General features: G+C 56.0%; 1 protein-coding gene across 1 annotated transcript in view; it reads right to left on the bottom strand.

Annotated features, from left to right (window-relative positions):
• Nucleotides 1-649: 649 nt before the first annotated feature.
• LOC142923152 (uncharacterized) overlaps nt 650-13,304 on the bottom strand; it is an 82,358-nt gene continuing 69,703 nt past the window's right edge. Inside the window, exons 8-9 of the mRNA XM_076064085.1 lie at nt 9,923-10,039; nt 650-3,819 (exon numbers count right to left, since the gene is read on the bottom strand). Coding sequence (XP_075920200.1) covers nt 2,890-3,819; nt 9,923-10,039 — 1,047 coding nt within the window. The 3' untranslated portion in view covers nt 650-2,889. The remainder of the gene's footprint in view (nt 3,820-9,922; nt 10,040-13,304) is intronic.

Raw genomic sequence — 13,304 nt, 5'->3', positions numbered from 1 at the left:
GTCTCTCAGAGTCTCCCAGAGTGTCCCAGAGTGTTCCAGAGTGTCCCAGAGTCTCCCAGAGTGTCCCAGAGTGTCCCAGAGTCTCTCAGAGTCTCCCAGAGTCTCCCAGAGTGTCCTAGAGTGTCCCAGAGTCTCCCAGAGTGTCCCAGAGTGTCCCAGAGTGTCCCAGAGTCTCCCAGAGTGTCCCAGAGTCTCCCAGAGTCTCCCAGACTGTCCCAGAGTCTCCCAGAGTCTCCCAGAGTCTCCCAGAGTCTCCCAGAGTCTCCCAGAGTGTCCCAGAGTGTCCCAGAGTCTCTCAGATTCTCTCAGAGTCTCCCAGAGTGTCCCAGAGTGTCCCAGAGTGTCCCAGAGTCTCCCAGAGTGTCCCAGAGTGTCCCAGAGTCTCTCAGAGTCTCCCAGAGTCTCCCAGAGTGTCCCAGAGTGTCCCAGAGTCTCCCAGAGTGTCCCAGAGTGTCCCAGAGTGTCCCAGAGTCTCCCAGAGTGTCCCAGAGTGTCCCAGAGTGTCCCAGAGTCTCCCAGAGTCTCCCAGAGTCTCCCAGAGTGTCCCAGAGTGTCCCAGAGTCTCTCAGAGTCTCCCAGAGTCTCACAGAGTGTCCCAGAGTGTCCCAGAGTCTCCCAGAGTGTCCCAGAGTGTTCCAGAGTGTCCCAGAATCTCCCAGAGTGTCCCAGAGTCTCTCAGAGTCTCCCAGAGTGTCCCAAAGTGTCCCAGAGTCTCTCAGAGTGTCCCAGAGTGTCCCAGAGTCTCTCAGAGTGTCCCAGAGTGTCCCAGAGTGTCCCAGAGTCTCCCAGAGTGTCCCAGAGTGTCCCAGAGTGTCCCAGAGTCTCCCAGAGTCTCCCCGCGTCACCCCGCATCTCCCCGGCGCCTACCCTGTATCTCCTTCCGGAGACGCTGAGCCTGTGCCGAGAGACCGGCCCAGAGCCGCCTCGTCTCCCCGAGTCTCCGCGTCTGGGCGTCTCTCTCCGTGTCTCCCAGAGTCTCCCAGAGTCTCCCAGAGTGTCCCAGAGTGTCCACGTGTCTCCCCGTGTCTCCCAGAGTGTCCCAGAGTGTCCCCGTGTCTCCCAGAGTCTCTCAGAGTGTCCCAGAGTGTCCTAGAGTGTCCCAGAGTCTCCCAGAGTCTCCCAGAGTCTCCCAGAGTCTCCCAGAGTCTCCCAGAGTCTCCCAGAGTGTCCCAGAGTGTCCCAGATTCTCTCAGAGTGTCCCAGTGTCTCCCTGCCTACCCTGTATCTCCTTCCGGAGACGCTGAGCCTGTGCCGAGAGACCGGCCCGGAGCCGCCTCGTCTCCCCGAGTCTCCGTGTCTGGGCGTCTCTCTCCGTGTCTCCCAGAGTCTCCCAGAGTCTCCCAGAGTCTCCCAGAGTGTCCCTAGTGTCTCCCAGAGTGTCTCAGAGTCTCCCAGAGTGTCCCAGAGTCTCCCAGAGTATCCCAAAGTGTCCCAGAGTCTCTAAGAGTGTTCCAGAGTGTCCCAGAGTCTCTCAGAGTCTCCCAGAGTCTCCCCAGAGTCTCCCAGAGTGTCCCAGAGTGTCCCAGAGTTTCCCAGAGTGTCAAAGATTGTCCCAGAGTCTCTTAGAGTCTCCCAGAGTGTCCCAGAGTCTCCCAGAGTGTCCCAGAGTCTCTCAGAGTGTCCCAGATTGTCCCAGAGTCTCTTAGAGTCTCCCAGAGTGTCCCAGAGTCTCCCAGAGTCTCTCAGAGTGTCCCAGATTGTCCCAGAGTCTCTCAGAGTCTCTCAGAGTGTCCCAGATTGTCCCAGAGTCTCTTAGAGTCTCCCAGAGTCTCCCAGAGTGTCCCAGATTGTCCCAGAGTCTCTCAGAGTCTCCCAGAGTGTCCCAGAGTGTCCCAGAGTTTCCCAGAGTCTCCCAGAGTGTCAGCGTCTCTCCCCGCGCCTACCCTGTATCTCCTTCCGGAGACGCTGAGCCTGTGCCGAGAGACCGGCCCGGAGTCGCCTCGTCTCCCCGAGTCTCCGCGTCTCGGCGTCTCTCTCCGTGTCTCCCCAGAGTCTCTCAGAGTGTCCCAGAGTGTCCCAGAGTCTCTCAGAGTCTCCCAGAGTGTCCCAGAGTCTCTCAGAGTCTCTCCGTGTCTCCCAGAGTGTCCCAGAGTGTCCCAGAGTGTCCCAGAGTGTCCCAGAGTCTCTCCGTGTCTCCCAGAGTCTCCCAGAGTCTCTCAGAGTGTCCCAGTGTCTCCCTGCCTACCCTGTATCTCCTTCCGGAGACGCTGAGCCTGTGCCGAGAGACCGGCCCGGAGCCGCCTTGTCTCCGCGAGTCTCCGCGTCTCGGCGTCTCTCTCAGTGTCTCCCAGAGTCTCCCAGAGTGTCCCAGAGTGTCCCAGAGTGTCCCCGTGTCTCCCCGTGTCTCCCCGAGTCTCCCAGAGTCTCCCAGAGTCTCCCAGAGTGTCCCCGTGTCTCCCCGTGTCTCCTCGAGTCTCCCAGAGTGTCTCAGAGTGTCCCAGAGTCTCTCAGAGTCTCCCAAAGTCTCCCAGAGTCTCCCAGAGTCTGCCAGAGTCTCCCAGAGTCTCCCAGTGTGTCCCAGAGTATCCCAGAGTCTCTCAGAGTGTCCCAGTGTCTCCCTGCCTACCCTGTATCTCCTTCCGGAGACGCTGAGCCTGTGCCGAGAGACCGGCCCGGAGCCGCCTCGTCTCCCCGAGTCTCCGCGTCTCGGCGTCTCTCTCCGTGTATCCCAGAGTGTCCCAGAGTCTCCCAGAGTCTCTCTGTGTCTCCCAGAGTCTCCCAGAGTCTCCCAGAGTGTCCCTAGTGTCTCCCAGAGTGTCTCAGAGTCTCCCAGAGTGTCCCAGAGTCTCCCAGAGTATCCCAAAGTGTCCCAGAGTCTCTAAGAGTGTTCCAGAGTGTCCCAGAGTCTCTCAGAGTCTCCCAGAGTGTCCCAGAGTGTCCCAGAGTCTCTCAGAGTGTCCCAGAGTGTCCCAGAGTGTCCCAGAGTGTCTCAGAGTCTCCCAGAGTGTCCCAGAGTCTCCCAGAGTATCCCAAAGTGTCCCAGAGTCTCTCAGAGTGTCCCAGAGTGTCCCAGATTCTCTCAGAGTGTCCCAGAGTGTCCCAGAGTGTCCCAGAGTCTCCCAGAGTCTCCCCGCGTCTCCCCGCGCCTACCCTGTATCTCCTTCCGGAGACGCTGAGCCTGTGCCGAGAGACCGGCCCGGAGCCGCCTCGTCTCCCCGAGTCTCCGCGTCTGGGCGTCTCTCTCCGTGTCTCCCCAGTGTCTCCCAGAGTGTCCCAGAGTGTCCCAGAGTGTCCCCGTGTCTCCCCGTGTCTCCCAGAGTGTCCCAGAGTGTCCCAGAGTGTCCCAGAGTCTCTCAGTGTCTCCCCGTGTCTCCCAGAGTGTCCCAGAGTCTCCCAGAGTCTCCCAGAGTGTCCTAGAGTGTCCCAGAGTCTCCCAGAGTCTCCCAGAGTGTCCCAGATTCTCCCAGAGTGTCCCAGAGTCTCCCAGAGTCTCCCAGAGTGTCTCAGAGTGTCCCAGAGTGTCCCCGTGTCTCCTCGTGTCTCCCAGAGTCTCCCAGAGTCTCTCAGAGTCTCCCAGAGTCTCCCAGAGTGTCCCAGAGTCTCCCAGAGTCTCCCCGCGTCTCCCCGCGTCTCCCCGCGCCTACCCTGTATCTCCTTCCGCAGACGCTGAGCCTGTGCCGAGAGACCGGCCCGGAGCCGCCTTGTCTCCGCGAGTCTCCGCGTCTCGGCGTCTCTCTCGGCCTCGGCCTGGCCGGCGCGGGCCGACAGACGGTGCAGCTCGCTGGGATGGAGCAGCAGGAGCGGCGACGTCATCGGCGGCGGCGACGTCGGCGGGACGCAGCGGCGGGGGCGGCGGCGGCGGGACACGGACGCGTCCATCTGGGACATGCGGCAAGACACGGAGACACGGGGGAGACACGGTGACACGGAGACACGTGGGAGACACGGAGACACGCGGTGAGAGACACGGAGACACGGGGATAGAGACACGTGGGAGACACGTGGGAGACACGTGGGAGACACGGGGACACGTGGGAGATACGGAGACACGTGGGAGACACGGAGACACGGGGATAGAGACACGGGGGATAGAGACATGGGGATAGAGACACGTGGGATAAAGACACGTGGTGAGACACGGAGACACGTGGATAGAGACACGTGGTGAGACACGGAGACACACGGTGAGACACGGGGGATAGAGACACGTGGGAGACACGGGGGATAGAGACACGGGGGATAGAGACACGTGGGATAGAGACACGGGGATAGAGACACGGAGACACGCAGTGAGACACGGGGGATAGAGACACGTGGGATAGAGACACGGGGATAGAGACACGGGGATAGAGACACGGGGATAGAGACACGGGGATAGAGACACGTGGGATAGAGACACGGGGATAGAGACACGTGGGATAGAGACACGTGGGATAGAGACATGGGGATAGAGACACGTGGGATAGAGACACGGGGATAGAGACACGTGGGATAGAGACACGTGGGATAGAGACACGGGGATAGAGACACGTGGGATAGAGACACGTGGGATAGAGACACGGGGATAGAGACACGTGGGATAGAGACACGGGGATAGAGACACGTGGGATAGAGACACGGGGATAGAGACACGGGGATAGAGACACGTGGGATAGAGACATGGGGATAGAGACATGGGGATAGAGACACGTGGATAGAGACACGGGGATAGAGACACGTGGGATAGAGACACGGGGATAGAGACACGTGGGATAGAGACACGTGGGATAGAGACATGGGGATAGAGACACGTGGGATAGAGACACGGGGATAGAGACACGTGGGATAGAGACACGTGGGATAGAGACACGGGGATAGAGACACGTGGGATAGAGACACGTGGGATAGAGACACGGGGATAGAGACACGGGAGACACGGGGATAGAGACATGGGGATAGAGACATGGGGATAGAGACACGGGGATAGAGAGACGGGGATAGAGACACGGGGATAGAGACACGGGGGATAGAGACATGGGGATAGAGACACGTGGGATAAAGACACGTGGTGAGACACGGAGACACGTGGATAGAGACACGTGGTGAGACACGGAGACACACGGTGAGACACGGGGGATAGAGACACGTGGGAGACACGGGGGATAGAGACACGGGGGATAGAGACACGTGGGATAGAGACACGTGGGATAGAGACACGGGGATAGAGACACGGAGACACGCAGTGAGACACGGGGGATAGAGACACGTGGGATAGAGACACGGGGATAGAGACACGGGGATAGAGACACGGGGATAGAGACACGTGGGATAGAGACACGGGGATAGAGACACGTGGGATAGAGACACGTGGGATAGAGACATGGGGATAGAGACACGTGGGATAGAGACACGGGGATAGAGACACGTGGGATAGAGACACGTGGGATAGAGACACGGGGATAGAGACACGTGGGATAGAGACATGGGGATAGAGACACGTGGGATAGAGACACGGGGATAGAGACACGGGGATAGAGACACGTGGGATAGAGACATGGGGATAGAGACATGGGGATAGAGACACGTGGATAGAGACACGGGGATAGAGACACGTGGGATAGAGACACGGGGATAGAGACACGTGGGATAGAGACACGTGGGATAGAGACATGGGGATAGAGACACGTGGGATAGAGACACGGGGATAGAGACACGTGGGATAGAGACACGTGGGATAGAGACACGGGGATAGAGACATGGGGATAGAGACATGGGGATAGAGACACGTGGATAGAGACACGGGGATAGAGAGACGGGGATAGAGACACGGGGATAGAGACACGGGGATAGAGACACGTGGGATAGAGACACGGGGATAGAGACACGTGGGATAGAGACACGTGGGATAGAGACACGTGGGATAGAGACACGGGGATAGAGACACGTGGGAGACACGTGGGATAGAGACACGTGGGATAGAGACACGTGGGATAGAGACACGTGGGATAGAGACACGTGGGAGACACGTGGGATAGAGACACAGGGATAGAGACACGTGGGATGGAGACACGCGGTGAGACACGGGGGATAGAGACACGGGGATAGAGACACGTGGGATAGAGACACGTGGTGAGACACGGAGACACGTGGATAGAGACACGTGGTGAGACACGGAGACACGCGGTGAGACACGGGGGATAGAGACACGGGGGATAGAGACACGGGGATAGAGACACGTGGGATAGAGACACGTGGATAGAGACACGTGGGAGACACGGGGGATAGAGACACGGGGGATAGAGACACGTGGGATAGAGACACGTGGGATAGAGACACGGGGATAGAGACACGGAGACACGCGGTGAGACACGGGGGATAGAGACACGGGGATAGAGACACGTGGGATAGAGACACGTGGGAGACACGGGGGATAGAGACACGTGGGATAGAGACACGTGGGAGACACGTGGGAGACACGTGGGATAGAGACATGGGGATAGAGACACGTGGGATAGAGACACGGGGATAGAGACACGGGGATAGAGACACGGGAGACACGTGGGATAGAGACACGGGGATAGAGACACGTGGGATAGAGACACGTGGGATAGAGACACGGGGATAGAGACACGGGGATAGAGACACGGGGATAGAGACACAGGGATAGAGACACGGGGATAGAGACACGTGGATAGAGACACGGGGATAGAGACACGGGAGACACGTGGGATAGAGACACGGGGATAGAGACACAGGGATAGAGACACGTGGATAGAGACACGTGGTGAGACACGGAGACACAGGGATAGAGACACGTGGGATAGAGACACGTGGGATAGAGATACGGGGATAGAGACACGGGGGATAGAGACACGGGGATAGAGACACAGGGATAGAGACACGGGGATAGAGACACGGGGATAGAGACACGGGGATAGAGACACGGGAGACACGTGGGATAGAGACACAGGGATAGAGACACGGGGATAGAGACACGGGGATAGAGACACGTGGGATAGAGACACGGGGATAGAGACACGTGGGATAGAGACACGGGGATAGAGACACAGGGATAGAGACACGGGGATAGAGACACGGGGATAGAGACACGGGGGATAGAGACACGGGGATAGAGACACGGGGATAGAGACACAGGGATAGAGACACGGGGATAGAGACACGGGGATAGAGACACGGGAGACACGTGGGATAGAAACACGGGGATAGAGACACAGGGATAGAGACACGGGGATAGAGACACGGGGATAGAGACACGGGGGATAGAGACACGGGAGACACGTGGATAGAGACACGGGGATAGAGACACGGGAGACACGGGGATAGAGACACGGGGATAGAGACACGGGGATAGAGACACGGGGATAGAGACACGTGGGATAGAGACACGGGGATAGAGACACGTGGGATAGAGACACGGGGATAGAGACACGGGGATAGAGACACGGGGGATAGAGACACGGGGATAGAGACACGGGGATAGAGACACGGGGATAGAGACACGGGGATAGAGACACGGGGATAGAGACACGGGAGACACGTGGGATAAAGACACGGGGATAGAGACACAGGGATAGAGACACCGGGATAGAGACACGGGAGACACGGGGGATAGAGACACGGGAGACACGGGGATAGAGACACGGGGATAGAGACACGGGAGGCACGGGGATAGAGACACGGGAGACACGGGGATAGAGACACGGGGATAGAGACACGTGGGATAGAGACACGGGGATAGAGACACGTGGGATAGACACACGGGGATAGAGACACGGGGATAGAGACACGGGGATAGAGACACGGGGGATAGAGACACGGGAGACACGGGGATAGAGACACGGGGATAGAGACACGTGGGATAGAGACACGGGGATAAAGACACGGGGATAGAGACACGGGATAGAGACACGGGGATAGAGACACGGGGATAGAGACACGTGGGAGACACGCGGTGAGACACGTGGGAGACAAGGGGATAGAGACACGAGGATAGAGACACGCGGGAGACACGGAGACACGTGGGAGACACGGGGATAGAGACACGGAGACATGGGGTGTGAGGTACACATACCCACTCACTAACTCATACACTCACTCACTCATACACTCACTCACTCATACACTCACTCACTCATACACTCACTCACTCATACACTCACTCACTCATACACTCACTCACTCACCCACTCACTCACTCATACACTCACTCACTCATACACTCACTCACTCATACACTCACTCACTCATACACTCACTCACTCATACACTCACTCACTCATACACTCACTCACTCACCCACTCACTCACTCACCCACTCACTCACTCATACACTCACTCACTCACCCACTCACTCACTCACACACTCACTCATACACTCACTCACTCACCCACTCACTCACTCACCCACTCACTCACTCATACACTCACTCACTCACCCACTCACTCACTCACACACTCACTAACTCATACACTCACTCACTCATACACTCACTCACTCATACACTCACTCACACATACACTCACTCACACTGTCACTCTCTCCCACACTCTCCCACCCACCCACACTCTCTCTCCCACCCACACTCTCCCACCCACCCACACTCTCTCTCCCACCCACCCACACTCTCCCTTCCACCCACACTCTCTCTCCCACACCCACCCACACTCTCCCACCCACCCACACTCTTCCACCCACCCACACTCTTTCTCCCACCCACCCACTCTCTCCCACCCACCCACACTCTCTCTCCCACCCACACACCCACACTCTCCCACCCACCCACCCACCCACACTCTCCCACCCACCCACACTCTCCCACCCACCCACTCACTCACCCACCCACCCACCCACTCACCCACTCACCCACTCACTCACTCACCCACCCACTCACTCACTCACTCACCCACCCACTCACTCACTCACCCACCCACTCACTCACTCACTCACCCACCCACTCACTCACCCACCCACTCACTCACTCACTCACTCACCCACCCACTCACTCACTCACCCACCCACTCACTCACTCACTCACCCACCCACTCACTCACTCACCCACCCACTCACTCACTCACTCACCCACTCACTCACTCACCCACCCACTCACTCACTCACTCACCCACTCACTCACTCACCCACCCACCCACTCACTCACCCACCCACTCACCCACTCACTCACTCACTCACCCACTCACTCACTCACTCACCCACCCACTCGCTCACTCACTCACCCACTCACTCACTCACTCACCCACCCACTCACTCACCCACTCACTCACTCACTCACCCACTCACTCACTCACCCACCCACTCACTCACTCACTCACCCACTCACTCACTCACCCACCCACCCACTCACTCACCCACCCACTCACCCACTCACTCACTCACTCACCCACTCACTCACTCACCCACCCACTCACTCACTCACTCACCCACCCACTCACTCACTCACCCACTCACTCACTCACTCACCCACTCACTCACTCACCCACCCACCCACTCACTCACCCACCCACTCACTCACTCACCCACTCACTCACTCACTCACCCACTCACTCACTCACCCACCCACCCACTCACTCACCCACCCACTCACCCACCCACCCACTCACCCACACACTCACTCACTCACCCACCCACTCACTCACTCACCCACCCACCCACTCACCCACCCACTCACTCACTCACCCACCCACCCACTCACTCACTCACCCACTCACTCACTCACCCACCCACCCACTCACTCACCCACTCACTCACTCACTCACCCACCCACTCACTCACTCACCCACTCACTCACTCACCCACCCACCCACTCACTCACCCACCCACTCACTCACTCACCCACCCACTCACTCACTCACTCACCCACCCACCCACTCACTCACTCACCCACCCACTCACTCACTCATCCACCCACCCACTCACCCACCCACCCACTCACCCACCCACTCACTCACCCACCCACTCACCACTCACCTGGTGAGGACAGAGCGGCAAGGCTGTTTCTATCTCGTTCAGCTGCAGCTGTTTGTGTCGCTGGAACTTCGCCAGCTCAGCCTCAGCAGCCTGCAAACCCTCGAGCACTTCCCTCCACTGGTGGGACATCAACATCACCAACATCAACATCACCAACATCAACATCACCAACATCATCAACATCACCACCATCACCACCATCACCACCATCACCACCATCACCACCACCATCATCACCATCAACACCATCATCAACATCACCATCACCATCATCAACATCATCACCACCATCACCATCATCACCACCATCACCATCATCACCATCAACATCATCATCACGATCACCATCATCAACATCACCATCATCATCACCATCATCACCATCATCACCACCATCATCAACATCATCACCACCATCACCACCATCACCACCATCACCATCACCACCATCACCACCATCACCACCACCATCATCACCATCAACACCATCATCAACATCACCATCACCATCATCAACATCATCACCACCATCACCATCATCACCACCATCACCATCATCACCATCAACATCATCATCACGATCACCATCATCAACATCACCATCATCATCACCATCATCACCATCATCACCACCATCATCAACATCATCACCACCATCACCATCATCACCACCATCACCACCATCACCATCATCAACATCATCAACATCACCACCATCACCATCATCAACATCACCACCATCATCATCATCATCACCATCAACATCATCACCATCATCAACATCAACATCATCAACATCATCAACAACATCATCAACACCATCATCAGCAAACTCTCCAGCACTCCCCTCCACTGGTGGGACATCATCATCATCATCACCACCATCATCATCACCATCACCACCATCACCATCATCACCATCATCATCATCAACATCATCACCACCATCATCATCACCATCACCACCATCACCATCATCACCATCATCATCATCAACATCATCATCACCATCATCACCACCATCATCATCACCACCATCAACATCATCATCACCACCATCATCATCATCAACATCATCACCATCATCATCAACATCATCATCACCATCATCATCAACATCATCATCACCATCATCATCAACATCATCATCACCACCATCAACATCATCATCACCACCATCATCATCATCAGCATCATCACCATCACCATCATCAACATCATCACCATCACCACCATCACCACCATCACCATCATCATCACCATCATCAACATCATCATCAGCAAACTCTCCAGCACTCCCTTCCACTGGTGGGACATCATCACCATCATCATCAACATCATCATCACCACCACCATCATCATCATTACCACCATCATCATCACCACCATCACCACCATCACCACCATCACCACCATCATCATCATCACCACCACCATCATCACCACCATCATCACCATCACCACCATCACCACCACCACCACCATCACCACCACCATCATCACCACCATCACCACCATCACCACCATCACCACCATCATCATTACCACCACCATCACCATCACCACCACCATCACCACCATCACCACCATCATCACCATCACCACCACCATCATCACCATCATCATCATCACCACCACCATCACCACCATCATCACCATCATCACCACCATCACCACCATCATCACCACCATCATCACCATCATCACCATCATCACCACCATCACCACCGTCATCACCACCACCATCATCATCAACATCATCATCACCACCATCATCACCACCATCACCAACATCACCACCATCATCATCATCACCATCATCATTATCACCACCATCATCATCACCATCATCATTAACATCATCATCATTACCATCATCATCACCATCATCATCACCATCATCATCATCAACAACATCATCACCACCATCACCATCAACATCATCAACAACATCAACAACAACATCATCATCATCACCATCATCACCACCACCATCAACAACATCATCACCACCATCACCACCATCATCACCATCACCACCGTCATCAACACCACCATCATCATCAACATCATCATCACCACCATCATCACCACCATCATCAACATCACCACCATCATCATCATCATCACCATCATCATTATCACCACCACCATCATCACCACCACCATCACCACCATCACCACCACCATCATCACCACCACCACCATCACCACCATCATCACCACCATCATCACAACCACCACCATCACCACCACCACCATCACCACCATCATCACCACCACCACCATCACCACCACCACCATCACCACCACCACCATCACCACCATCACCATCACCACCATCATCACCACCACCACCATCACCACCATCACCACCATCACCATAACCACCACCACCATCATCACCATCACCACCACCACCATCATCACCACCACCACCATCATCACCACCACCATCACCACCATCACCATCACCACCATCACCATCACCACCATCACCATCGTCACCACCACCACCACCATCATCATCACCATCACCACCACCATCATCACCACCACCACCACCATCACCACCACCATCACCACCATCATCACCACCACCACCATCACCACCATCACCACCATCACCATCACCACCACCACCATCATCACCATCACCACCACCACCATCACCACCACCACCACCATCACCACCACCATCACCACCATCATCACCACCACCACCATCACCACCATCACCACCATCACCATCACCACCACCACCATCATCACCATCACCACCACCACCATCACCACCACCACCACCATCACCACCATCACCATCACCACCATCATCACCACCACCACCACCATCACCACCACCACCACCACCATCACCACCATCACCACCATCACCACCATCACCATCACCACCATCATCATCACCACCATCACCACCACCATCACCACCATCACCATCACCACCATCACCACCATCACCATCACCACCATCACCACCATCACCACCATCACCATCACCACCATCATCATCACCACCATCATCATCACCATCATCACCACCATCGCCACCATCATCACCACCATCACCACCATCATCACCATCACCACCATCACCACCATCACCACCACGACCATCACCACCATCATCACCACCATCACCACCATCACCACCATCATCATCAACAACATCAACATTAACAACATCATCATCATCAGAAAACTCTCCAGCACTCCCTTCCACTGGTGGGACATCATCACCATAATCACCAACATCATCACCACCACCATCATCAACATCATCACCACCATCATCACCACCATCACCACCACCATCACCACCATCATCATCATCATCACCATCACCACCATCATCACCATCGTC

Source organism: Petromyzon marinus, unplaced genomic scaffold (genome assembly GCF_048934315.1).
Source record: "Petromyzon marinus isolate PM22_M1 ecotype Great Lakes invasive population unplaced genomic scaffold, UKy_Petmar_22M1.pri1.0 PM_Scaffold_304, whole genome shotgun sequence".
NCBI lineage: Eukaryota > Metazoa > Chordata > Hyperoartia > Petromyzontiformes > Petromyzontidae > Petromyzon > Petromyzon marinus.
This window is presented reverse-complemented; position numbering and strand designations above follow the sequence as displayed.